At 44.1% G+C, this 27,064-nt stretch overlaps 1 protein-coding gene across 3 annotated transcripts in view; it reads right to left on the bottom strand.

The window, feature by feature from the left end:
- pfas (phosphoribosylformylglycinamidine synthase) overlaps nucleotides 1-26,354 on the bottom strand; it is an 81,267-nt gene extending 54,913 nt beyond the window's left edge. For 2 of the 3 annotated variants that reach the window (XM_072549016.1, XM_072549017.1), the window contains exons 1-12: nucleotides 26,286-26,354; nucleotides 24,152-24,287; nucleotides 20,940-21,075; nucleotides 20,577-20,682; nucleotides 15,634-15,823; nucleotides 5,671-5,776; nucleotides 5,213-5,353; nucleotides 4,806-4,930; nucleotides 4,595-4,723; nucleotides 4,295-4,426; nucleotides 4,048-4,176; nucleotides 117-190 (exon numbers count right to left, since the gene is read on the bottom strand). In XM_072549016.1, coding sequence (XP_072405117.1) covers nucleotides 117-190; nucleotides 4,048-4,176; nucleotides 4,295-4,426; nucleotides 4,595-4,723; nucleotides 4,806-4,930; nucleotides 5,213-5,353; nucleotides 5,671-5,776; nucleotides 15,634-15,823; nucleotides 20,577-20,682; nucleotides 20,940-21,075; nucleotides 24,152-24,287 — 1,404 coding nt within the window. In that variant the 5' untranslated portion in view covers nucleotides 26,286-26,354. Of the gene's footprint in view, nucleotides 1-116; nucleotides 191-4,047; nucleotides 4,177-4,294; nucleotides 4,427-4,594; nucleotides 4,724-4,805; nucleotides 4,931-5,212; nucleotides 5,354-5,670; nucleotides 5,777-15,633; nucleotides 15,824-20,576; nucleotides 20,683-20,939; nucleotides 21,076-24,151; nucleotides 24,288-26,285 lie in introns of those variants that run through there. The other variant, XM_072549018.1, reaches the window with a different exon arrangement.
- Between the last annotated feature and the right edge of the window lie 710 nt (nucleotides 26,355-27,064).

Below are 27,064 nucleotides of genomic sequence, written 5' to 3'. Positions count from 1 at the left end.
CTAACAATCACAGAAACAGGAGTAACCTCTCCATTCTTGAGGCTTCCACTCACTCACCACCCCACCCCAATGTCTCTCATCTTTGCAGCTGTTTGTCCCATCAAGCTGACCCTTACCTGGATTGAGGAGGCTGCCCCACCCCCTACTCCAATTCGATAGACTGGGCCTCCAATCTTCACCACCTCCATTTCTGAAACCAGAGACACAGGTCAGTGCAGAGATAGTCAAAACACACAAAAAGCAAAACAGGAAGTGGTGATAATAGACGGATCAGAGCTATTTTGATGGCTTGCATTGACAAGACATAAGCCCATGCGTAGTTCCAAGGTACAGACTGAGGGGCCAGCCCCCAGGAAAGATAGAAACCAGGGCCAGACCATTCAGCCCTACAAATTTGTGCTGCCATTCAGTATGATCACAGCTGATTTTCTATCTCAAGGACTTGTACACTTAATGTTGCTGAACAGAGACACTGGAGGAGAGGTTCATAGTTCTTTGAAAATAGGGTCACAGGTAGATAGGATAGTGAAGGTGTGTGGTACACTTGTAGTGCATTAATCTAATCCCATACAGGAGTCATGTTGCGACTGTACAGAACAATGGTTAAGTCACTTTTGGAATATTATGTTCAATTCTCATCTCCCTGCTATAGGAAAGATGATGTTGTGAAACTTGAAAAGGTTCTGAAAAGATTTAAGAATGTTGTCAGGGTTAGAGGATTTGAACTATAGGGAGAGGCTAAATAGGCTGGGGCTATTTCCCTGGAGCGTCAGAGGCTGAGGGATGACCTTATCAAGGTTTATAAAACCACGTGAGGCACGGACAGGGTAAACAGATAAGGTCTTTTCAACAGGGTTAGGGAGGCTAAAGTTAGAGGGCATAAGTTTAAGGTGAGAGGGGAAAGACTTAAGGGTCCTAAGTGGCAATGTTTTCACAGAGGGTGGTGCGTGTATGGAATGAGATGCCAGAGGAAGTGGGAGGCGGCTAGTACATTTACAGCATTTAAGAGGCATCTAGAGGGGCACATGAATAGGAAAAGTTGAGTGTGATAGGGACCAAATGCTGGCAAGTGGGACTAGATTAATCTAGGATATCTGGTCAGCATGGGTGAGTCAGCACGGATGACCCTGAAGGGTCTGTTTCAGTGCTGTACATCTCTGTCTTTGTGATCTCATATTCCGGCTTTCTCCAACTCTTTGATGCCTTTAAAATCTTTAAAAACTTTCTTAACTTGGCCTTCACAGAAGTAGAGAATTCCACATATTGACAAAAATAAAAAGAAACAACTATGGATGCTGGAAATCTGAAGCCAAAACAGAAATAGCTGGAGGAATTCAACTACTCTGGGGCAGCATTGACGGAGGGGAAAAAGTGATCCTTCTTCAGAAGTTATATCTAAAAAAAGTTGGTATTTATCTTCATGATCTATTTATCTTCATCAATCGATGGGCGACAAGGTGGGTCAGTGGTTAGCACTACTGCCTCACAGCGCCAGGAACCTGGTTCGATTCCAACCCTGGGCAACTGCCTCTGTGGAGTTTGCACATTGTCCCAGTGTCTGTGTGGGTTTCCCCTGGGTGCTTCAGTTTCCTCCAACAATCCAAATCTGGTTAGATGGATTGGCCAGGGAATTAGCCCACATTGTTCAGGGGTGTGTAGACTCAGTGCATTAGTCAGGGGAAATGTAGAGTAATATGGGCAGTGGAACGGGTTTGAGTGGGATACTCTTCAGAGAGTCAGTGTGGACTTGTTGGGCTGAATGACCTGTTTCCACACTATAAGGATTCTATGATTCTACGAATGTATTTCCCGGTTTCCCCAAATTCACTGTCTTTTGAATGAAAAGAATTTCCTCATCACAGCCCTAGTTGATCTAACCCCTATCCTACGATGGCATCCCCTCGTTGTCTACTTCCAAGGGAAAACATTCTCCCTAAATCTCATCTTTCCAGCTTAGTTTGAAATGTATCAAATTCTATCAGATCCTCTCTCACCCTTCTAAAACTCTGGTGAATGGAGGCTCAGTCAAACCAATCTCTCCTCATAACAGGGTCCTGCTTTCCCTGTATCAGCCGAGTGAATCTCCTCTGCAATCCGTATATGGCAAATATATTGCCCCTTAGTTAGAGAGACCAAAATTGCACACGATACTCCAGGTCTGGTTTCATCAAGGTCTTCTTCAATTGCAGTTAGACATCTCTATTTCAAAACTCAAATCCTCTTGCAACGAAGGCCAAATGCCACCTGCCTTCCAAACTGCTTCCTGCATATCCTGATCATCAAGAACATCTTGATTTCTTCGGGCATCCACACTTCCCTATAGGTTGCCATTTAAACAATACTTTTGTTTTACTTTATTTTTTATTAAGTGTAGAATTTCACATTTAGCTATGTTGTCCTGCATCTGCATATATTTGCCCACTCACTCAAATGGACTAAATCACTGTGCAGCCTCCTTGCATCCACTTATAACCCAGTCGGAGGACAGAACTGGTGTGGCAGTGGGGGGTGGGGGCATTATTGTTGACCAGTGCATCAGGACCACTCAAACCAGAGGTGAGTGCAGGGATTCTCTTATGTCTATGAGACAGACTAACCTAGTACACCATAAAACAACTGGTCAGGAGTTTAAAAAGAGCCAAAAAAAAAACAAATAGCTGCAAAAGGTCTGACGACACCATCTCTGTTCGCAGCCCTTTCCAGAGGCATTTTATCAGACGGGTTTTATTGCACAGCTGCATACACTGTGCCACTTAGTGGGAATATGATACAGGATCTGCTCTCGGGAACGGTCTCAGTTCTTGCACTCAACTTATTGGGGTAAATTCAAGACCACAGAGTAACTTAGTCAGCTGGATCCAAATTTGGCTTTGCGGAAGGAGACGGAGGCTGGTGGTTATTGGATCTGCCCGTGGCTGAAGGTAACAAAATGGCTGCCTATGGTTTGTAGTTATCATGAGATGGTTGAAGGGCATTGTTAGTTGAGGCAGCAGTTTTCAGAATCAGAATCAGAGCATTCATGCAAGTGGCAAAGAGACAAGTTAAGGAAATGTCTTGTAGAAGACAGACAATCAGCCCTGGACACAGAGACTGGTTCTGATAAGAACACTCAGGAAAAGCCTTGAGAGAGCATACTAGCTCAAAGAGTGTGCAACAAAACAGTCTGATCCCATAATCAATACGTTTTAAATAACCTATTTGATATATTGAAATTATAAATGCAGCTGAACTAAGAGATTTAACTCTATTCTTCTGGACAGGCAATCTTGGGCAGTAGAAACCTCTATCCTGCTGGGGAGGAGGACTGAAGTGTTGGAATGTACCTAATAATAGAGGCACTTGATGATGGTAACGTTGAATAATGGGAGCAACTCTCAATCTTAGAATGTCGTTATGTAGCCCAAGGATAGGTAAGGTGGGCGTTAGGAGGGTTTGATAAAACTATCATCTTTCAACCAGAGTTTGACGGAAGTCTAGAATGCAGTGGGTGTGTGGGTGGATGAGGAGGGTATTCACAACTTTGAAAAAAGTACTTGAAAAACACTTGAAATGTCATAGCATTCAAGACTATGGCCTGGTGCTGGCAAGGGGACTCGTGCAGATTTAGTGTACAGCCAAAGCTGCCTTGATGGGCCCCAATGCCTTTTTTAAAAACAATGAGTCCATGATTGAGAAGAAGTAAACCTAGATGCAAAAAAAAAGTAACTAGCTAAAATAACAATTAAACACTACCAGCATGGGTTGGACAAAGTAAAGCTGCCTCTACAATTTTAAACTGAACATAAAAGCTTTCGCCACACTGCTGCCACCAAATACCCCCAGGAGAGGCATATTACAGGGCTAGACACAAGAAAAGTCCCCTCTTCTCTCAAACTGAAAGTAAAGCTCCCTCTAAACGGTCCCCATTAAACACTCCCAAAACAGATAGCATATGGTTAGGTACAGAGTAAACCAACCTCTGAACTGTTCCAAACACCTCCAGGAAAGGTGCAAAAAACTATTGCTGAACCACCTTCTCCATCCCTCATGAGATCAAACAGCACCCACCTGGTTCTGGTTGCTCTTTGTGGACGTGCTGATCTTCCATAGTCCCAATCCCAGCACTGAACATAATTGGTTTCAACCATTCCCTCCTCTCCTGATTAGGAAGCAGCATCCCAAATGACCGTGCAAATCCTGAAATATTTAAACAAAAGGCTTTGGTCAAACCTTGAGTGTCCATGACAAAGTAAACTCGAGGAGTACTTGGCCTGTTAAGGACCTGTCTTGATCTTATCAGCCCACTGTGACTCACCTGCTAGGACCGGCTCTCCGAATTTGTTTCCGTAATCCGATGCTCCGTTACTGGCCTCTATTGCTATCTCCAGGGGCCGTGCGAAATTCCCAGGATAGGCAAACGTTCGGTCTTCCCAGGGCAGCTCGTAGCCTGCAAAAAAGAGCACGTTAATCTTGCATTCACCATGAGTCGCAGTTTCCAAGCTTGGTGTCAGGTAAATGTCACGAAAGCACACTGCAGCAGGATAATTAAATGTTAGCAGTGATGCTGCTCGATGAACCGTTTTCTACGGACATGGGTCCTCAGTTCAAAGTTCACCTGGGTATAGAAGATTCCCAAAGCAGTAGCCTGCAGTTCCAGCAATGGTATGCGCTCCTCGACCTGTGCACTGTATATCACGGATCCGACCTCCAGTCCCCGTGGTAGCACCACTGAAAGGAGCAACACCTGTGACAGTGACAAGCCAGTTAACAGTGAATCACACCTCAGCAAGACAACCAGACAGAGAATCACAGACATGGACACAAACCTGTGGGGAAGTTGTGTGTTTCTGCAGTGAAGATTACGTGTCTCATCGTTTCTCCTATGTTCACCTTGCTAGCCCGTGACTGATTGCTGGGATATAGACCCTTCACAACTTTCCCGGTGATTGCACTGCAGGGTGGAAAGAGAAAGAGTCTGTTTCATTGATCCGAAAGTTAAAATGGATCAACATCCTCTGTGTGATTGATCATGTTGTCCTCCAACAAGAGCCTCATCACCCCCAATTCATCGACACACGCAGCTCAAACTGCGCAGCAATGAGACTCTGTCCCCAACATGAATGAAGTCCCGTCCACATCAATGCTTCTTGCTCCCTCCCTGCTTTGTCCTCTCCCTTTCCCCGTTTATCATGCTGCCTGCCATCCCCTCAGCTGCAATACTGATGAGGCTAACCTGCTGTTGTCGGAGAACTTGATAACATTGTTCTTGTTGCTAGAATCCTGTGTCTTCATGATCAGGTCGAAAAGACTTTCCTGTTTGGTTTCACCATCAATCACCAAACGCCCCTTAAAGAACCAATGCCGGCTGTGTTCACTGAGGGCAGACAAACCAGTAGTAATCACCAAAAGCAACAAACAAGAGAGGCAGAGGTGGGCACGAGTGGAATGGGTGCACCACGTGTTTGGGGTGGGGGGAGTAGCAGAGATGCTAATGGGGGAGTGAGTGGGGCAGTGGAGTTGATGCGTGAAGAGTGTGGGGCAGTGGGATTAATGGATTGATAGACACTGGAGAGTGCGGCACTTGGATTAATTTGGGGAACCAATTCACATCCAAGAGAGTGAGGCAGTCAGATTAGTTTGAGTTTGACAAGAACGTCAAGTGGACCAGTGTGTAGCAGTGGTCAACCTCACCTGTTAGATTGTGCCAGGTCAAAACACTCCACGCTACTGGGATTCCTGCCCACTTTTCTGAACAATCCCGTGTAATATTCCAGGTCCCAGGCATCAAAGGCTAATCCTGTGGAAGGAAGATAGTCTGCATTAGCCCTTTGCTAATGTTTCAGCCAAATGTTTCAGACTGAGAATGCGCACAAAAGCAACAGAAATAAACAGAACTGGAGAAAGATTGAAGCAGCTTAAGAAGCTGCTGCCATAACATTTACCTCACAACAAAAGGTCAAGGGTTACAGCACAACAATCTAGTGCTTGGTATTCAGTATTACTGTAGCCTGCTCCAGGTAGTGCATTTCATGCAAACAAATAATTTTTTCTTGTAAGTTCATTAGGTTGCTTGCAGAATAGCACACAACAAACATTGCTTTATTTCCTGCAAGTTTATTGTTTGTCTAACAGATAGGACTGACGTGTCTGTCATGATCCTATGTAGTGCATATCCTATCCCATGGGAAAACTACAGAAAGTTTGCTATATCTTGCACATCCACACGGGCAGAGGTATCAGCAGCTGGACTGACAAGCTCCAAGTTATAGAGGCTGATCAGTAGCTGGAATCACAGTTACCAAAAAGGGCAAAAGAACAGTGGACACCACTTTTCTTGATGTGTTAGGCCTGCTGATGAAAGGATGAGTGAGCAGAGCCTCTGCCACGTAGCACAAGAGCCTCTGGGCATCTCCCTCCAAAGCTAGTATTCAGATCTGAAACCAGTGGAAGTTGTGGCTCTCCAGTGGAATGCAATGAGACCTGAATCTCTGGCTCTGTGGCGCACTCAGCTATATCAGGTGTGGGAGCTTGGAAGGAAGTTAGGAAAACAATATTTAGAGGAACAGGCAGGTCTGTGCAGATTTGACTCTGGGCTGGTGTAGTTCCCATGATACCGATTACGGAATCGATGAATGATGACGATGGAAGCCAATTGGCCTGTCAGGCTTGTTCCAGCTCCATCACTTAGTGCTAATCTCCTGCATTTAACCCGTAACTCCATTTGTTATTACTCTCTAAAAACTTATCCTCTTGAATGCCTCAAATGAGCCTGCCTCCATCACACTGCCAGGCAACCTAGCAAATTATCAATATTCTTTTTGAGTTCCACTATCCTTCTCCTCAGTTTATACATCTTTCAAGTTTAACATCATCTGTAAACTTGGAAATTATCCCGTGCACACCCAAATTCACACCATTAACATATAATTAGAAAAAGCAAGTGCAGATATTAACTTACAATTTGCAGGGCTCGCCAAAATGAAGCTAAATGACATAAGAAAACATATGAAGCCTGCTGATGACCTCATGATTATAACTGTCACTGAATTTTAAAAGTATTTGTTTTGCAGGTGGAACTTACATTGTAAATCAATCGAAATGAACTGAACTGTCACAGTAACTCTGGAAACAATGAAGTGCTGTTTAGAACATGCACAGAGAAACAGATGTAAAAGTAAATACTACTGATCAGCTATATTTGGGACTTTCGTAGACTTATGCTGTGTAAGCATTATAAGTTGATTGGATGATATGGAAGCGGTGAACAGCAAGCAGAAACTAAAGTTTTTATATCAAAGCTCATCAAAAGCAAGCAAAAAATTAGAAGAAACCCACAAACACATAAACAACATCCTTACTGGTGTAAAAGTTCACCAAAGAGGAAGAGAACAACAACAGACTCCTCTTCCTGGACATCACAGTAGAACAAAAAGCCAACGTAGAGCTGCAGACCAATGTTTACAGGAGAGCCACACACACACACACACACACACACACACACACACACGATACTCAACTACAGGACCAATCATCCTAACACCTGCATCACAACATTATTTAAATGAGCCACAATACAGTATAGCCACATCGCCTGTACACCCAGAAACTACGAGAAGCCGAGGAAAAAACACCTATACAATGTATTCAGGAACAACGGGTACCCGAAAGTGCAGACTGCCGATTCCTACACAACAAACTTAAAAAAAGAATACACAACACACCCAGCGCCTCTATCCACCCTGCCATACATCAAAGACATCTCAGGGATAACGAACAGACTACTCTTGACCCTGGTCATCATGGTAGCCCACAAACCAATCACCACAACTAAACAGCTCTTGATGAACTTAATGGATCCCATACCAACAAACAGCAGAACGAATGTCATATACAAAATATCCTGCAAGAACTGCAACAAACATTACATTGGACAAACAGGCAGGAAGCCAGCTACCAGGATACACGAGGACCAAATCACCACCAAAGGAAATGACCAAATATCACTGATATCCGTGCACATCGACCATGGTGGACCCCAGTTCAACTGGGATGATACATTCATCCTGGGACAAGCTAAACAAAGACATGCACAGGAATTGCTCGAGGCTTGGCATTCAAACCAAAACTCCATTAACAAACATATAGATTTGGACCCCATTTACCAACCTCTCAGAAACAGAACCAGAAATGATATTTGTTTACCATAACAGACCAAGACAGATAAAAAGCAAGCAGGGCAGAACACCACCACTTCACCGGAAGCTCACTGATGATGTTACATCACATGGTGACAAAGCTTCATAGAATGAACCTACCAAATCAGGGGGCAAATATTCAACCTAATCCACAACCTGATCGACAAACCTTCTCCAAAATCTCATTGCATAATTGAAGGACTTAAAGCTTCAGGTACATAATTCTATGAAGACAATGTGGTTAGAAAGTAGGTTATCACGCTTGCCTTGATTGCTGAGTCCTTTGAGTATTGGAGTTGGCAACTATATTGAAGTTGTAGAGGACATTGGTGAGGCCTATTCTGCAATACTATATCCCATTTCTGGTCGCCCAGTTACAGGAAGGATGGTATTAAGCTGGAGATTTTCCAGAATGTTGCCAGGCATGAAAGGCTTGAGTTCTAAAGAAAAGCTGGATAGACTGCTTTTTCACTGGAGCTAAGAAGGTTCAGAGGCAACCTTATAGAAATGTTGAAATATTGGGGGAGAGACATCGAGTTAATGGTAGCAGTCCTTTCCCTCTGATGGAAGGGGGTTTCAAGATGAGGGGCACGATTTTAAGGTGAGACGAGAGAGATTTGAAAAATACATGAGGGCCAATTTTTTTGTCTAAACAGAGGGTGGTTCGTCTGTGGAATGAACTTCCTGAAGAAATGGTTAATGCGGATACAGTTACAATGTTTGAAAGACATTTAGATAAGTTTATGAATAGGAAAGTTTTGGAGGGATATGGGCCAGGAGCAGGCAAGTGGGACTAGTTTAGCTTGGGATTATGCTCAGCATGGAATGGTTGCACCCAAGGGTCTGTTGCCACACTGTATGACTATAAATCTCACACTGGGAGCATCCCGTTATTAGGTATGCCTTAGGTTATTGATATCCAGTGTAAACCCAATAGACTACAAAAGGCCTACATAAGGGTCTCAATACCAATCCTTGCAGAACTCTGCGACCAACCATCCCCCAGCCTGAAAAATACCTACTGACCATTACTCTCGGATCTAAAATTGGCAGAATGATAGAAACTTTATATTACTTGGCCAATCGAGTCTGCACCAATTAAAAACCACCTATATATTGTAATTCAATTTTTCATCACTGGCTCATCGCCTGTACATCTTGCCATCACAAATGCACATTTAAATAGTTCAGAGTCATGGGTGTTTCTGCCTCTACTATCCTCACAGGCAGCGAGTTCCAGATTCCCATCACAATCCAAATGAAAGAGTTTTGCCTTACATTTCCTCCAAACCTCTACCTCTTACATTAAATCGACACCACCTGGTCACTGATCCTGCCATCAAGGAGAAAAGTTTCTTCCTGTCTATCCTATCTATGCCCCTCATTATTTTATACATCTCAATCAAGTGCCTCTCAACCTTCTCCGCTCTAAGGAAAGCAACCCCAGTTTGCCTAATCTCTCTTCATAACTGGAACTCTCCAGGCCAGGCAGCACCCTTGTAAAATCTCCTCTGCACAAACCTGAATGCTATCCCTCCTACAGCATGGATTTCAGAACTATGCACAATACTCAGGTTGTAGCTCACTCAGCATTTTATATAGTTCCAGCATAATCTCTCTACACTTAATTCTGTGCCTCAACTATTAAAGGCAAGTACCTTCTTAACCACTTTACCCCTGGTCTTGTTTGTTCTGCTTATCTGCATCAACTTAAATTTATCCACTGAACTTTATTGCTACTGATCCACAAGCAATCTAAGGCCAACGTCATTACTATTTACCGCTCCACCATATTTGAACTAATTTACTGATCAACACCTCTAAATGTAAATCTAAATTATTTATATAAACAACAAACAGAAAGGACACCACTACTGACCCCTGTGGGACATAAATGGACACAGAACGTTCAGTCAGAAAGCAACCTCCAACCATCAGATACTGCTTCCTGCCGCTCAATCATGGATCCAATTTGCCAAAGTTCCTTTGCTATCAGTCTCCCAGATGGGACTTTATCCAAGTTATCTATGTTACCATTGTTCCTTTCGTACCATGACTTACAACACTTTTCAGATGTATATTGCGAGACACTGCAGCAAATGGGTTCTGAAAGTGCATCCATACCATGTCAAAAGCATTACCTTCATCAACGCTTTCAAAAAATTTCAGAAAATTAAACACCAAAGATTAGAAATCCAAGCTGCCATGGATATCACTGAGCAGCTGCAAAACACAGACAGGAAGGCAAGTAGTGAGATTGTTGTCAATAACACCACAAGCTAAAAGATGCATGAAATCACACAGGCAGATTTGAGAGAGTGTTAGAAACAAAATGCAAAAATTCTGAACCTCTACCACACTCAGCACCACACCTCAGCTAGTGCAGATTAAAAGGCCAGAGCAGATGAATGCCTTGCTGGGGAGAAGCTTCAGAAGAGAGATATTCCTGGAACATTGCAACTGGTTCCAGGAGAAACAGAACTTCATGGGTCAGGTGGTGATTACCTCAACTGGGCTGGCAGCAAAGTCCACATGCTTATTGCGTTCTTGAAGCTTGGCCAACATGATGTTAACATGAACTTGTCCAAAATAAGCTAGATGGGCTGAGTGTGAAGACTGAGGAGAGAGTGCTGTAGTTACGACAGCTGGAAGGAGTAGAAATGGCAGCTCAAGATTCCCGTTTTCAGGGTCTTCAGACAAATTGCAGATGAAACAGAAAGGAGGAAAGATCTCAACACAGATTCCATGAACGAATCAAAGGATTATTAAAATGAGGTCAAATGGAAAACCTGGTACAAACTCTTGCCAGAATTACATGACTAAGTTTACAATTCACCCTCAAAGAGTCTGAGGGAGATAGATCAGCAAATATGTCAGCAATCTCTGACAAATACAGGAACAAGCAAGTCATTTCAACTACCATAAAAATAACAATGTAGTCAATTTAGACCAGAATCGAATGTGGTATTCCAAATAATTCAGAGGGAGCCCAGTTGGGAAAATACATAGAGAACATTTTAACTTCACAAGAATGGATTTACTTTTAGGAATGAATCTGGGCAATGGACAGTGGCACCAGTGTTACCACATTTTGAATCATTAACCAGAGGTGGTTTAGAATGGATGAGGAAAATTCCTTTCATCCAGAAGGTGGTAGGAATCTGGAAAGCAATATCTGGGAGGGCAGTAGAGATGGGAAACCCTCACAAAATGTTAAAAAGCACGTAATGTGCATTTGAAATAGACCTTAGTTTTGAATGTTATGACAAGTGAGATTTCTATAGCTAGATTGGCACAGATTTGATAGGCTGAAAGGCCTCTTCTATGCTATTCTTTAATCCATCTAAAGCAGATGACGAGGGATAAAGATAAACCAAGAGTAAATAATTGAACTGAAAAGCAGGACACTGCAGGAGCTGGAATAATTCAGCAGGTTTGTGAAGAAAGAGCAGAAGATCCATATCTTCCAATCTGTGACAGAACCTGCCCAACAAGTCCACACCGACCCTGTGAAGAGTATTCCACCCAGACCCATTCCCTTCCCCTATTATTCTACATTTTCCCTAACTAATGCAAATAGCCTACACTTTCCTGAACACTATGGTATTATGAAGGTGTAGGCATGTGAAAGAGTGAAAGCTGACAAGGACTGAACAATCATCGCAGCACGGTGACTCAGTGGTTAGCACTGCTGCCTTCTAGCACCAGGGTCCCAGGTTCGATGCCAGCCTCGGGCAACTGTCTATGTGGAGTTTGCACATTCTCCCCATGTCTGCGTGGGTTTCCACCGGGTGCTCCGGTTTCCTCCCACAGTCCAGTGATGTGCAGGTTAGGGTGGATTGGCCATGCTAAATTGTCCTGTGGGGATAGGTGCATTAGTCAGAGGGAAATGGGACTGGGTGGGTTACTCTCCGGAGAGTCGGTATTGGCTTGTTGGGCCGAAGGACCCGTTTCCACACTGTATGAAATCTGTAGGGAGTCTAACCATAGCACAAAATCCACCATCCTTCGCAAGTGTGTAATTGGTTTTGGGCGGCACAGTGATTAGCATTGCTGCCTCACAGCGCCACAGACCCGGGTTCAATTCCCGCCTCAGGCGACTGTGTGGAGTTTGCACATTCTCCCCGTGACTGTGTGGGTTTCCTCCCACAATCCAAAAATGTGCAGGTTAGGTGGATTGGCCACGCTAAATTACCTGTAGTGTTAGGTGAAAGGGTAAATGTAGGGGAATGGGCTTGGTGGGTTGCGCTTCAGTGGGTCGGTGTGGACTTGTTGGGCCGAAGGGCCTGTTTCCACACTAAGTAATCTTAAAAAAAAGCACTGAAAAATTGAAAATTGTAACTTTTGGCTGTGAAACAAATAGCTTGAGACGAGTTGCTATGTTACACAACAAATTCAAATTCGACCAGTTTATATTATGACCCAAGATACAAAAATACAATCAAATTTGAATGTTACTGTTTTGGCGACATCAAACCAATGAGACTATCCGATGTTTTGGGGTGTAAAAATCAGGCAATTTGAACAGTTAGCAAGAGAACCAACAGACTGAGCCCGCAGAATTGCTTTCTGAAAGGCACCTTTCCTTATGAAATCTGTGCAACAGAAGACTGAAGAAAAGAGGACCCAGAAAAATCTAGAGGGGAAAATTGACACAGCTGACTGATTTTGAATTTTGTTAAATTTAATTTGGGGGGGGGGGGGGGGGGTTTAATCAGATCAGTATATTGTTGTAGAGTGGGAGACAGATAAATTAATCAGACAAAGGAGGCTAACAGTGTAGATAGTTGTTTAATTTTTTTCTTTACTTGGAGTTAAAGAATAAATTGTTAATTTTTTATGGGATTTGGTAGTTCTTTGTCACACATACATTAACCGATTAGGAGGCGAGGTGAGCTTTAAAATTAGCAGAAGGGTTTACCCCATGTCATAACACTGGGCAATTTAGATTTTTAGATTAGATTAGATTACATTACATTACATTACAGTGTGGAAACAGGCCCTTCAGCCCAACAAGTCCACACCGACCCGCCGAAGCGCAACCCACCCATGCCCCTACATTTACCCCTTACCTAACGCGAGGGACAATTTAGCATGGCCAATTCACCTGGCCTGCACATCTTTGGACTGTGGGAGGAAACCAGAGCACCTGGAGGAAACCTACGCAGACACAGGGAGAACACGCAAACTCTACACAGACAGTTGCCCAAGGCTGGATTCGAACCTGGGTCCCTGGTCCTGTGAGGCAGCAGTGATAACCACAGAGCCACCATGCTGCCCATTTTGTTGGTCAATCTTCAGACGGAAGATCCTGCAAAACTCCACCACCACAGGAATCCTTGGGAGGAGCGATGGAAGGGACAGTGGCATAATTGCATTGTGACTGGACAAGTAATCTGCGATTTTGGGGGGGTAGGAAGGAGGGCAGTTTGACATCTTTTCACAGGTAAAAGCTTGGTGACTGGCAGCAAATAGATTGCAGCAAGTCAGCTCTGATGAAGAGCGCCTCATCTTCCGCCTAGGAACCCTCCAACCATAAGGGATGAATGCAGATTTCTCCAGCTTCCTCATTTCCCCTCCGCCCACCTTACCTCAGTCCCAACCCTCGGACTCAGCACCGCCTTCTTGACCTGCAATCTTCTTCCCGACCTCTCCACCCACACCCCCTCTCCAGCCTATCACCCTCACCTTAACCTCCTTCCACCTATTGCATTCCCAACGCCCCTCCCCCAAGTCCCTCCTCCCTACCTTTTATCTTAGCCTGCTTGGCGCTCCTTCCTCATTCCTGAAGAAAGGCTTATGCCCGAAACGTCAATTCTCCTGCTCCTGGATGCTGCCTGACCTGCTGCACTTTTCCAGCAACATTTTTCAGCTCTGATGAGGAGTTATCTAGTCTTCAAATGTTTAGCTTGCTCTCTCTCTCTCTCCATGGATGCTGCCTGACTCACTGCGATTTCCAGCTTTTTTCAGTATGCATAACTAAGTGCACTTTGCACTTTGGTGGTGAGCGGATGGAGCATTTAAAAGGAGAGTTGAGTAAATGGGTAAAAAAAAAAATCATCTGGCTGATGGTGCAAAACATAGGGAAATGTGAAGTTGTTCACTTAGCAGGAAGAATAAAAAGTGGAGTTTTACTTAAACAGAGAATGACTGTGGCATTCTGCTTCACTGATATTTGAAACTGTGTTGCCAGGGCATTTGCCTGGGACTCAAATGCTTTTACTTTCAGCAAGAACTTTGCTTACAGCACTTATTGAATGTCTTTTGGAAATGCTGGTACAGTACATTTAAAGTCTCCCATTTATCCATAGCACATGTTACTCCTTCAAATGAAGTCTAAAGAATGATATTGCACGATGCCCTTTCACAGAATCATGTTGACTTTTCCCAATTACCCTGTGATCGAAGTGAACTGATACAATACCTTCAATAGTCAATTGGTTCCCAAGATGCCAAGTTAAATAGCTGTTTTTCATCTCCTCAACCCTTCAAGCATAGATGTGTTATATTTGCGAGTTGCCTGTCTAATGCAGCCTTTCCTGAATTGGAGGGATTTTGAAACATAAGCCAGTCACTTCTAAAGGATGAAGTCTATCAGAATCTGGAGACCTGTAAGCCCACAGCTCCGTACTACCCTTTCCCTTTGGTTGCAATTTCATGAAGCTGCTCTCTCCCTATCACCTCTGATTCAAAGCTATTACTGGGATGTTTTGTGTATTCTCTACAGTAAAGACAAAGAAAAAAGACTCAAAGCAAAAGGAAAGTAGTGCAGATGCCAGAGATGTGAAATAAAAACAGAAAATGCTGGAGAAATTCAGCAGGTCTGGTAGCATCTGTGGTAACAGAATCAGAGTTAATCTTTTGAGTCTATTAGGACTCTCCTTTGAAACTGAAGGAAAACATGCTCACTTCATCCCCCACTTCTTCATCTTTGTTATTACACACCATTATCACTGGAGGGAACCAACACTCACTTTATTCTTTTGCTTTTAAAAATCTTGCTATTGTTTTATATTTCTTGGTTACTTTCATACACAATATCTCCGACGTTTTAATCCTGTCCCAAAATGTTAGCTTGAGCCTGTGGGTTTCTCAGTTCTGAGGAAGGGTAACTGGATCCAAAACATTAACTGATTTCTCTCTATAGATGCTCCCAGACTGCTGAGCTTTTCCAGCAATTTTTGTTTTTGCCCCTGTAGATTTCTAGTCTAGTAGTAATATGACAATTCCCAACTCTGCCCACACCTGTCTTCCAGCTCTCCCCACAATTTGACTGCATTGAACCCAGGGACCCCACTTCCCCATCCCTCTCCTCCCAGAAACCTGGGACACCATTCCCTATCCATCCCTTGTCAACTCCATGTGTCCTACTCCTGCCCCAGTGTTCCCTTAGCCCTCCTCCACTCATTTTCCCCATTACCCCCATGACCCAAATTCACGCCCAGAGCTCTGTGCTCACCCAGTTCCTGGTTTGCCTTCTCCAGTGCACTCTTTCCTCCATTCACTACATCCACATCAAACACAGGGGCAGGCCGTGCTGACACGCAGAAACTCCCAATGGGGTGCTCATAAACGCACTCTGTCATCCGATCGTAGAAAGCAGTCAGCAGCTCACACTGGGCTGAAACTCCCTTCTCAGGCTCACGGATCTGTAACAGTGCCCACAATATTAGCAATTAACACTGAGGAAAAGACAGAAGGACAAGGGGACAGGGTATGGTTGGGGAAGGGACTAATAATAATGAAAATTCATCATAGAAACGACAAAAACAAAGCAAACCATTGAACCCACTTCATCATTCAATACAAATCATTGGTGGTCCTCTAACCCAAGGCCAAATTCCCAGTCTCCCCATAACCGTCACCATCTTTAGTTTATCTACTTTCTTGGATACATTTAGTCAATCGACCACAAGAGGATAAAGATGGACAGGCTGACCAGTGAAGTTGAATAGTAGGACCCTGGGAAGCACAAAGGATCAGAAATACCTTTGTGCACGTGTCAACCAATCCCTTAAGGGATCAGGGTAGTGATTAAGATGACACATGGGATACTTGCCTTTATTAGTTGAAGGATAGTGATTAAGAGTAGGGTGGTGATTCTTGAACTGTAAAGGTGATGCTTAGGCACAGCTAGAGTATTGTGAGCAGTTCTGAAACCCACACTATTGTAGTGATGTGAGAACACTGGAGCAGGTGCAAAGGAAGACTTGCCAGAATGTTGCCAGACGGGAGTGTTTCAGTTATGAAAGAGAATGGACAGACTGGGTTGTTTCCCTTAGAGCAGAGGAGACACTATTCAGATGTGTTAAAATTATGAGGGATATAAACAGTGCACACAGGAAGAAACTTTTCCCTTTGATGAAATGATCAAATGAAAGGATGCACAGATTTTAGATGAGGGGGAAAAGCTTTAGAGGAAATGAAAACATTTTTCACAGAGAGGGTGTTGGGAATCTGAACTCACTGCCTGTAAAGGCGTGAAAGTATCTGGCTCCACAATATTTAAGAAACATTTAGGTGTGCAGCTGCAATGCCAAAGCATACAAGGCTATGGGTCAAATGCTGAAAAATGGGATCAACAGGCAGGCATTTTTGATTGGCAAAGACACAATGGGCTGAAGGGCCATGGTATCCAAAGTGAGTCGGTTAGTTGAATATAAAAGTGTTCGAGTATTTTGCTGACTGGAGATCTGTGATTAGTGGTTTCCTGCAAGGTTCACTGCTGGGCCCTCTTGTTTATATTATATTATTTGTGATTTGGATTAAAATACAGGCTTAGTTGGTAATTTTGCAGACAATTGATGGAATTGTGGACAGTGAGGAAGGTTGTCAAAGAATATAGCAAGATATAGGTTAGTTGGAAGGTTGGGAGGAGAAATGGCAAATGCAGTCTCATCTGGAGAAGTATGAGGTGATGCAATTTTTAAAAAGTGCAACAGGAGCATATACACTAAATGGCAGGAATCTTAGAAACATTGATATACAATGGGATCTTGGATGGAAGTCCGCAGCTCCTGAAAATGGCAAAACAAGTGGATAACTTGGTAAAGAAGGTGTAAGACATGCTTGCCTTTGTTGATTGGGGCATGGAGTATAAAGATTGACAAGTCAAGTCGCAGTTGTACAAAACTTTAGGTAGGCACACCTGCAGTTTTGGTTGCCACATGATAGGAAGGATGTGGAGGTTTGGGAGAGAGTACAATGGTTTACCAAGATGTAGCCTGGATTGGAGTGGTTTAGCTAGAAGGAGAGACAAACTTGGGTTATTTTCATTCGAGTCGGGGGGCTGAGGGGACAACCTGATAGAAGTATATAAATTTGAAAGGCATGGATAGGGTGGATCGTTGGAATCTTTTTCCCAGGGTAGAAATGTTACATAATCAGGGGCAGAAATTTAAAGAGAGAAGTAAAGTTTAAAGATGTGAGGGGCAAGTGGCACGTTCCTGCAATGCATTGCAGATACAATAGCAACATTCAAGAGGCATTTAGACAGTAGCACAAACAGGAATGGAATGGAGGGATACTGACCATGTGTAGGGAGCTGGGCTTAGTTTAGATAGATGGATAAAATATATATGGAAAATGTCATTGGCATTAGGAGGACTAAAGACCTGTGCTGTCCTGTTCTATGTTCTAAGCAGTGGACTTCTGCAACTATGTTCACTTCTACTGTCTTCTGTGGTCGAGAATCTCTCAGGTTCATTGCATTCCAAGTGAAGAAGTTTCAAGTCCAAAATGATTTACCTCTATTCCGAAACTTCACCCCCTTGTTCTGGACACATCCCACCCAGGAAAACCATCTCTGCATCGTCTGTCCTGGCAGAATTTTATTCTTTTCAGGCAGATAACCTTGTTATTCTCAATGCTTGTGACTACAGGTCTAGTTGATTCAATCTCTCCTCAACTGAGGAACCTGCCATCCCAGGGACCATCAGTGAATATAACAGGAGGAGAAGGAGGGAGTATGAATCTAATTGTCCAGTATGCATTCAGGAGACATCAGCCTGACTGATCAGCAGGGCTACACATAGAACATAGAACAATACAGCACAGAACAGGCCCTTCGGCCCACGATGTTGTGCCGAACTTCTATCCGAGATTAAGCACCCATCCATGTACCTATCCAAATGCCGCTTAAAGGTCGCCAATGATTCTGACTCTACCACTCCCACGGGTAGGGCATTCCATGCCCCCACCACTCTCTGGGTAAAGAACCGACCCCTGACATCTCCCCTATACCTTCCACCCTTCACCTTAAATTTATGTCCCCTTGTAACACTTTGTTGTACCCGGGGAAAAAGTTTCTGACTGTCTACTCTATCTATTCCTCTGATCATCTTCTAAACCTCTATCAAGTCACCCCTCGTCCTTCGCCATTCCAACGAGAAAAGGCCGAGAACTCTCAACCTATCCTCGTACGACCTATTCTCCATTCCAGGCAACATCCTGGTAAATCTTCTCTGCACCCTCTCCAAAGCTTCCACATCTTTCCTAAAGTGAGGCGACCAGAACTGCACACAGTACTCCAACTGTGGCCTAACCAAAGTCTTGTACAGCTGCAACATCACTTCACGACTCTTGAATTCAATCCCTCTGCTAATGAACGATAATACACCATAGGCCTTCTTACAAACTCTATCCACCTGAGTGGCAACTTTCAAAGATCTATGTACATAGACCCCAAGATCCCTCTGTTCCTCCACCTGACTAAGAACCCTACCATTAACCCTTTATTCTGCATTCTTATTTGTTCTTCCAAAATGGACAACCTCACACTTGGCAGGGTTGAACTCCATCTGCCACTCCTCAGCCCAGCTCTGCATCATATCTAAGTCCCTTTGCAAACGACAAATGCCCTCCTCACTGTCCACAACTCCACCTATCTTCGTATCATCTGCAAATTTACTGACCCACCCTTCGACTCCCTCATCCAAGTCATTAATAAATACACCTGCCTGGGTACATGATAGCAAATTTGTTTTTCTTCAGTTTCTCAAGGGATTTGGGTGTTGCTGGCAAGGTTTGCTGCCCATTCCTAATTGCACTGGAGGTGAGTGGCTTGCTCGATTATTTCAAGGCTGAAGCAAAGAATTGACCATGTTGCGGTGGGTCTGGAGTCACATGCCAGCTAGACCAGGTAAGGATGGCAAATTACCATCGCGAAAGGATGTGATATCAATGACAAATGTCCTAGGTGTTTTTGATTGTGGATTAAAAATAGAAGAACAATTTTACAAACCAAAGATTGCTGAAGAGTTACTGCACTTGTTTAAAAGTAACCTGATACTCAGTTCAAACACTGTTTACACTTATGTTGGTTCTAGCAGATGACCTGGAGCTCAGGGATGGGAATTACAGAGATACAGCCAACAAGTAAATAAAAGATCTGTCAATTAGTGAACCAGTTATTTGATGACTAAGGCCTTCTGGCTGCAATTAACTGTGTGATTGGCTCCCAGGTAGCTGAACAGCGTAGTGCTTTGAACAAGACAGTGAAAAGTCATCATGTCTCTCCAGCTGCAGGAGCTATTTTCATTCCCTTTAGTATAAAACATTATTCTGGAAGAAAACCAGCGTATTATCTTTTACCGGTTGCTGTAAACAGTGATTTTTAACAAGTCAGAAACCTTTCATAAATATGAACCTGCCAGCCTATGCCTTCTGACAACCAGAGAAAGAATCCAGTGAAGGGGGACTGAGAAATAGCATCTGAGCAGCACAAAAGTTTGCACATTCTCTGAGTGTCGGTATGGATTCCCTCCGGGTGCTCTGGTTTTCTCTCACAGGATAGGTCATGGAAAATGCAAGATAACAGAGAGAGGGTAGGGGCATGGGTCTGGATGGGATGCTCTTCAGAGGGTCAGTGCAGACTCGATGTGCCGAAAGGCCTGCTTCTACACAACATTAGCAGATCCTGTGAACTGCTTTCCAAGTTTTCCCTCGCGTCCAGCACACCCATTAATTTCCCCCATCTCTTTCTAACGAGGATGTTTGTAGGAGGTGGTTACTGTTTTTACTGGTAGAGTTGCGTGCTGATGGTTCATAATTGTTGTTCTGCAGCTACGTCTAATTATTTGTAATTAATCTCATTTCTTGTTAGATATAAAAGCCTGGCCCATGTTTCCTGTCAACCTAGGGGTGCAAGATGAAACTTTCCAGAAATCTATGTACTTTTTAAACTCAACTTTTCTGATGACTCTGGAAATGATGGCGCTTGAATTCACTGTGAAGTGTAATTCAATTGATGAATTACTGAGACTAGCTTTCAATTCCACATTTGCGTTGAAGTTCCACCATCCACTGTGGTAGCATTTCAACTTGTGCTCCTATTAGCTTGGACCTTTGGATTACTGGCTTAGTGATACTGCCACCTCACTCCTCAAGTCTCATTCCTCTCACCTTCAGGAGATATCGACGGGAGCACTCAATACGGTCCACCGCTGTCAAACCAATGGACTTGCAGATTGACACAGCATTGGTCGACCAGGCTGTCGAGAAGTTCAATCTGAAATGTGTAAAATTCACAAACTATCTCGTGTACAAAGACTGAAATCCAAAACCACAACAGGCCCAGAGAAACCACAGACAAACTATAGATTCCCTACCTCATCACAACCCCAAGTGTCCATTAATCTGAAGTCTAGGGAAAATCATCCCCCAGTGGAAAACAGGGACCTCTCCTGTTCAGTGTTGCTTGGCCCCACCTCCTCCTTCACAAATTTCCAAATGCACCCAACAACAGACTTGTGTTTCCAGGCTCACCTTGGCCCAATCTCCACCAGCATGTCCCCATCACTCTTCCTCAGGAAGGGCTCAGTGGAAATGGTCTGAGAACTGAAAGGGGATTGCAGAATCCAGGTGAGCTTCTGTCTGTCCTGTGGACTGGGGGGTGTAGCACCTGTGAGAAAGGGCAGCAAACATTATCAGAGCTCACAGATTTGAACTGAATGAAAATCTCTAGGGGATCGCTTGGGGTTTGTCTCACGGGGAAAGAACATCCAACACAGATGAAGATTGATTCACACATTTAAGATAGGGGGATGGGTGTGGGGCAGGGGGGAAATAAACTCCAAAGGATAGGTGAAGGCAAGTTTTGCTCTTATGAACAGTGTGGTCGTAGTCTAGAACACACTGTCAGGGTTGGTGGAGGAGGCAGATATGTTAAAGGGCATTTGAGGAACTTTTAGATAAGCATATGAATATGTATAGGGATATGGACCAAGGGCAGACAGAAGGGATGAGTTTCATGGCATCATGTTCAGTACAATATCATGGGCTGAAGGGCCCATTCCTGTGCTGCATTATTCTATGTTCATACAGGCCAGGAGATCAAAGGAATAAAGGAACAGGAGTACACCATTCAACCCCTCAAACCTGTTCTGCCATTCAAAGAGATTACTGTTAATCTGTGGCCCAACTCCATACACCTGCCTTCAGCACATTTCCCTGGATAATTTTGCTGAACAAAACATTGTCTATCGAGGTTCAATTGAATTTCTTAATATAAAGAGTGTAGAGGCATTCTTAAGAAAAAAAAATCATGGAAGCAAAGAGGGGAAATGAGATTGAATTATCCAAAACCTTTTCTGCCAATGCTAAGGGATTCTACAAGTATATTAACAGTAAGATGGTAACTAGAGAACGGGTAGAACCCCTTGGAGTTCAACGAGGTAGTCTGTGTTGAACCACAGGAAATGGGAAATATACTCAATGAATATTTTAAATCAGTTTTTACTGTGGAGAAAGAAATGGATGCTAGAGAACACAAATATATAGATGTTTTAAAAACAGTTCTTATTACAGAAGAACAACTTCTGGAGGTCTTCAGAACATAAAGGTAGATAAATCTCTGGGATCTGGTCTGATGCATTCAAGAACGTCATGGGAAGTAAGGGAGGAAACTGCAAGGCCCCTTGCAGAAATATTTGCATCATCTTTAACTACAGATGAGATGTCTGATGAGTGGAGCTTAGCTAATGTTGTGCCTTTGTTTAGGAAGGGTCGTAATGGAGAAACCACTGAACTATAAGCCTGTGAGTGTGACTTTGGTTGCTGATAAATTGCTGGAGGTAATTTTAAAAGATTGGAATACAGTCATTGAGGCAAAGATTGATGAGGGGTAGTGAGCACAGTTTTGTGTGAGGAAAATCATGTCTCAAAATTGATTCATGTTTTTTTAAAGGAAGTTATCAAAAACATTGAGGGCAGAGCAGTACACATTGTTTATTTGGACTTCAATAAAGTCTTTGACAGGTTCTGCATGGTAGATTGGTTAGTAAAGTTAGGTCACGTGGAATACAAGGTGAACTTGCCTGTTAGATACATGATTGGCTCATTGGCAGTGGAGGGTTGCCTTTCGGACAGGAGACCGGTCACCATGATTGTTCCACAGGGATCGTTTCTGGGTCATCTCTTGTTTGACATTTTTATAAGTGATTGAGATGAGAATATAGAAGGCACGTTTAGCAAATTTGTGGATGACACCCAAATTGGTGGTATAGTGGACAGCAAAACAAGTTATATAAGATTACAAAGAGATCTTGATCAATTGGGTCTGTGGAGTGGCAGATGGAGTTTAATTTGGATAAATGAGAGGTATTGCATTTTGGTAAAACAAACAAGGGCAGAACGTATGCAATTAATGATATGGACCTGGGTAAGGTTGTAGAACAGACAGACCTAGAGGCGCAGGTACATAATTCTTTGAAGGTTGCATCCTATGCAGACAGCATGGCTAAAAAGGCGTTTGGCACGCATGTCTTCATTGCTCTGTCCTTTGGAGTGTAGGGAAGTCATGTTGAGGCTGTACATGACATTGGTGAGGCCTCTTCTGGAGTAACATGCCCAGTTCTGGTCGCCCAGTTATCGGAAAGATATTATTAAGTAGGAGAGGGCTCAGGAGAGATTTACCAGGTATGGTAGGTTTGAGTTATAAAGAAAGGCTGAATAGGCTGGGATGTTTTCTTTGGAGCATAGGAGGTTAAGATTATGGAGATTTATAAAATCACGAGGAGCATGATAAGTGTCTTTTCCCTAGCATGGGGGATTTGGAGACGAGCGTGCACATTTTTAAAGTAAAAGGAGATACATTTACAAGATACATGAGAGGATTTTTTTTTCTTTGAAAAAAAGGGTGGCTCACTTATGGAGTGAACTTCCTGACAAAGTGGTGAATGTGGGCATGGTTACAACATGCAAAAGTCACTTAGATGAGTATATGAGTTGGAAAGGTTGGAAGAAATATGGCCAGGAGCAGGAAGGTGGGACGAGTTTAGTTTGGAATTATTTTCAGCATGAACTGGCTGAACTGAAGGGTCTGTTTCCATGCTGTATGGCACTATGACTGTGACCCTAGGATTTAAAATTGACAACCGAACTACCGTCAAGTGTCATTTGTGGAAGAGATTTCCAAGCATCTACCACCTTTGTGTATACAAATGGTTCATAACATCTCTTCTGAAAAATCTGGCTCTAGTCTTCAGACTGTGCCTCAGGTTCTAGAATCCCGAACAAGTGGAAACAATTTGTCGTGATCTATCCTGTGTTTTCCTGTTGATATTTTGAAGGCTTCACTCAGATTACTTAACATTCTAAATTTGAAAGAAATAGATCTAATTTGTGTAATCTCATAATTTAACCCATGAAGTCCAGGTATCATTCTTGTAAACCCAAGTTGTACTCCTTCCAAGGCCAACATATCTTTCCTAAGTTGTGCTGCCCGAATCTCCTCGCAGGGAGAATAGAATCATTCATTTCAAGTTATTGATTTATTTTATCAAAACGTGTTAGTCATGCAGATCAAATCAACATCTATGGAGATAGGTAATGGATAAACAACAATTTCATTTAATGCAATCAATAGACCGAGAGCCATCTCCTGCTTCTGAATACATGTCCAGGTCCAGGTTCAGCAACAGACCCAAACCAAACTTTACACACATCCCTGCCCAGCACAACGATAATACCACTCTGACCTGTCCAGTTTACATTGAAGCACAGTTCCCAGCTGATGTGCTCAATCCTCCCCACATGAGGGTTTCCAGATTGAAGGACCTCCAGGTCGACAGGTGGCAGCTCAGTTGGACTCTTATAGAAACGAAGCACAGCCATCTGAGAAAATAGAGCAACACAAATCAACAGGGGCACTGAGTGAGCCAAATCGGCCAGACCGGGGGAGAGGGGGAAAAGGCAGGTATGGATAGCCCCAAAGAGAAATTGGTTATGGGAACAGATAAAGGCTTCACCAAGAATCAGATGAGGGACAAAGTTTGAGACAGAATCTGTACAGAGACACCAGGTCCTGCAGCTGCAACTCCAAGAGTGAACAAACGTTGTATTAAGCAGAGCTCTGGCAATTGATAGCACGAGTCTGACTGAGGCCAGGGTCAGGGGGAATTAATTACAGCTCAGATTAAACATCATCTGAAGGCTGAATTGAATGAACTCTCTAACATCTATCACATTCCTGGAGACATACATCAAACACAGAATCATACAGTTCAGAAGAGGCCCTTCAAACTAAAGACTATTCTACACAGAAATGAATCCCATGTTCCAGCACTTTGCCCATAGCCTTGAATATTATGACATTTCAAGTGTTCATCTAAGTACTTTTTTAAAGTTTGGGAGCGATTTCCTGTTTTAACTACCTTCCCAGGCAGAGGGATTCCATGTTCCAACCAGATATTGGGAGAAAATATTTTCCTCTAAAGTTTTTGCCATAAAATTGTGCACACTTGTTATTGACTCTCCAACTATGGGGAACAGCTACTACCCACTCACACTGACTATGCCCTCATGTTGTTATAGATTTCAAAAGGGTCCCCCTCAGCTTTCTCTACTTGAAAGAAAACTATTCAAGCCTGTCCAGCCGCTCTTCACAGCTAAAATACTCTATCCCTGGTGGCATTGCAGTGAATCTTCTCTGCACCCATTCAGTGCAATCACAGCCTTCATGTAGCTGCTGCTCACATATCCAGCTCCAACATAATATTCCTGCCTTTGTAGTCTACAATAACCAACAAAGACAAACGTCCCATATGCTTTCATAATTACCATTTAACCTGTTCCGCTGCTTTCAAGGATATGTGGACAAGAACCCCAAGATCCCCTGTTCCTTGGAGCTTCCCAATTTCATTCAGTACTTTTCTCACCTTGGTAGCTTTTCCAAAGTGTATCACCTCACACTTTGTGTCAAATTCCATTGCCACTGCTCTTCCCAAGCTGATGCATTTACCTCATTGAAATGCAGAGCAGGTCAGGCAGCATCTCAGGAGCTGAGAGTTAATGTTTTGGGCATAAGCCCTTCATCAGGAAGGGGTCTGAGAGATAAATGGGGGCAGGGGTGGAAGGTAGGTGGGAAGGCAATATGCAGGTGGGAGATGATATGGATAGGTCAGAGGAGAGGGCAGCATCTGCACGCCTTGCTTTCTCCCAGAGGAGAGGATGGAGCAGATAGGTGGGAAGACAGACGTTTTCCGAGGCTGGAAATCAGTGTTTGAAAAGTGTGGCGCTGGTTCAGATGCTGGAGATCAGTCTGCAGAGTCTCACTTCCTCCTGATACATCTCCTGTAACACAAAAACTTACCCCTCACTGTCACCCACCTTATCACTCTATATCATCTGCAAACTAGTCGACTATCAGTCTGTTTGTTACCCGTTGATAATCTGGTGTTTGCATGACCAAACTGTACACAGCAGTAGCTCAGCCCCACCATGACTATGTGAGTCAACTGTGGCCCTGAACTTTTGCCTGCCTTTCTCGCAGTGCAGACTCATTATTTACTGACCTTCAGCACTGTTCCAGTCCAGGGCTGCTTAAAGCCTGCTGAGCTTCTACTGAATGGCAGTAACACCAAGCAGGGCAGGTATGAGAGCAGAGGATACCAGGGAAGTTACACAAACCAGCAGAAGCGGATCTTTCAGTTCTTTGAGCCTGCTGGATCATTCTCTCCTTTGGGTATTTCAATATTTTTACTTTATTGCCTCTCTCTCCCATAGTCTCACTTTCCTTTCACTCTCACTCTTTCTTTCTTTTTCTCTCTCTCTCTCTCTCTAAATAACAATACCCGTACCTTTCCTGCCCTCTCTCTGTGAAAACACTCTTACCTTTATCTCTCCTCTGTCTCGCTCCCACGCTCACATTCGAATCCACGCACCGATGAGAGAACTTCCGGTCGCTGCCGGAAGTCACTTTTCCGCGCTATCCCCGGATTGGCCCAGATTACAGGCCCCGCCCATTCACCTCCACAACCTCCACCCACACCCGGGAGGACCCGCCCCCTCACTGCCCAGCATCTCCCCAATTACCCCCACACTCCAGGGAGGACCCACCCTCTCACTGCCCAGCATCTCCCCAATTACCCCCACACTCCAGGGAGGACCCGCCCCCTCACTCCCCAGCATCTCCCCAATTACCCCCACACCCGGGAGGACCCGCCCTCTCACTGCCCAGCATCTCCCCAATTACCCCCACACTCCAGGGAGGACCCGCCCCCTCACTCCCCAGCATCTCCCCAATTACCCCCACAACCAGGAGGACCCACCCTCTCACTGCCCAGCATCTCCCCAATTACCCCCACACCCGGGAGGACCCACCCTCTCACTGCCCAGCATCTCCCCAATTACACCAACATCCGGGAGACCCCGCCCCCTCACTGCCCAGCACCTCCCTAATTACCCCCACACCTGGGATAACCCACCCCCTCAGTGCCCAGCATCTCCCCAATTACTCCCACACCCGGGAGGACTCGCCCCCTCACTGCCTAGCATCTCCCCAATTGCACCCACACCCGGGAGGACCCGTCCCCTCACTGCCCAGCATCTCCCCAATTACCCCCATACCCTGGAGGACACGCCCCCTCACTGACCAGCATCTCCCCAATTAC

The sequence above is a fragment of the Chiloscyllium punctatum genome, chromosome 28, assembly GCF_047496795.1.
Source record: "Chiloscyllium punctatum isolate Juve2018m chromosome 28, sChiPun1.3, whole genome shotgun sequence".
Taxonomy (NCBI): domain Eukaryota; kingdom Metazoa; phylum Chordata; class Chondrichthyes; order Orectolobiformes; family Hemiscylliidae; genus Chiloscyllium; species Chiloscyllium punctatum.
The sequence above is the reverse complement of the archived record's forward strand: the minus strand, read 5'-3'. Positions and strand labels throughout refer to the sequence as shown.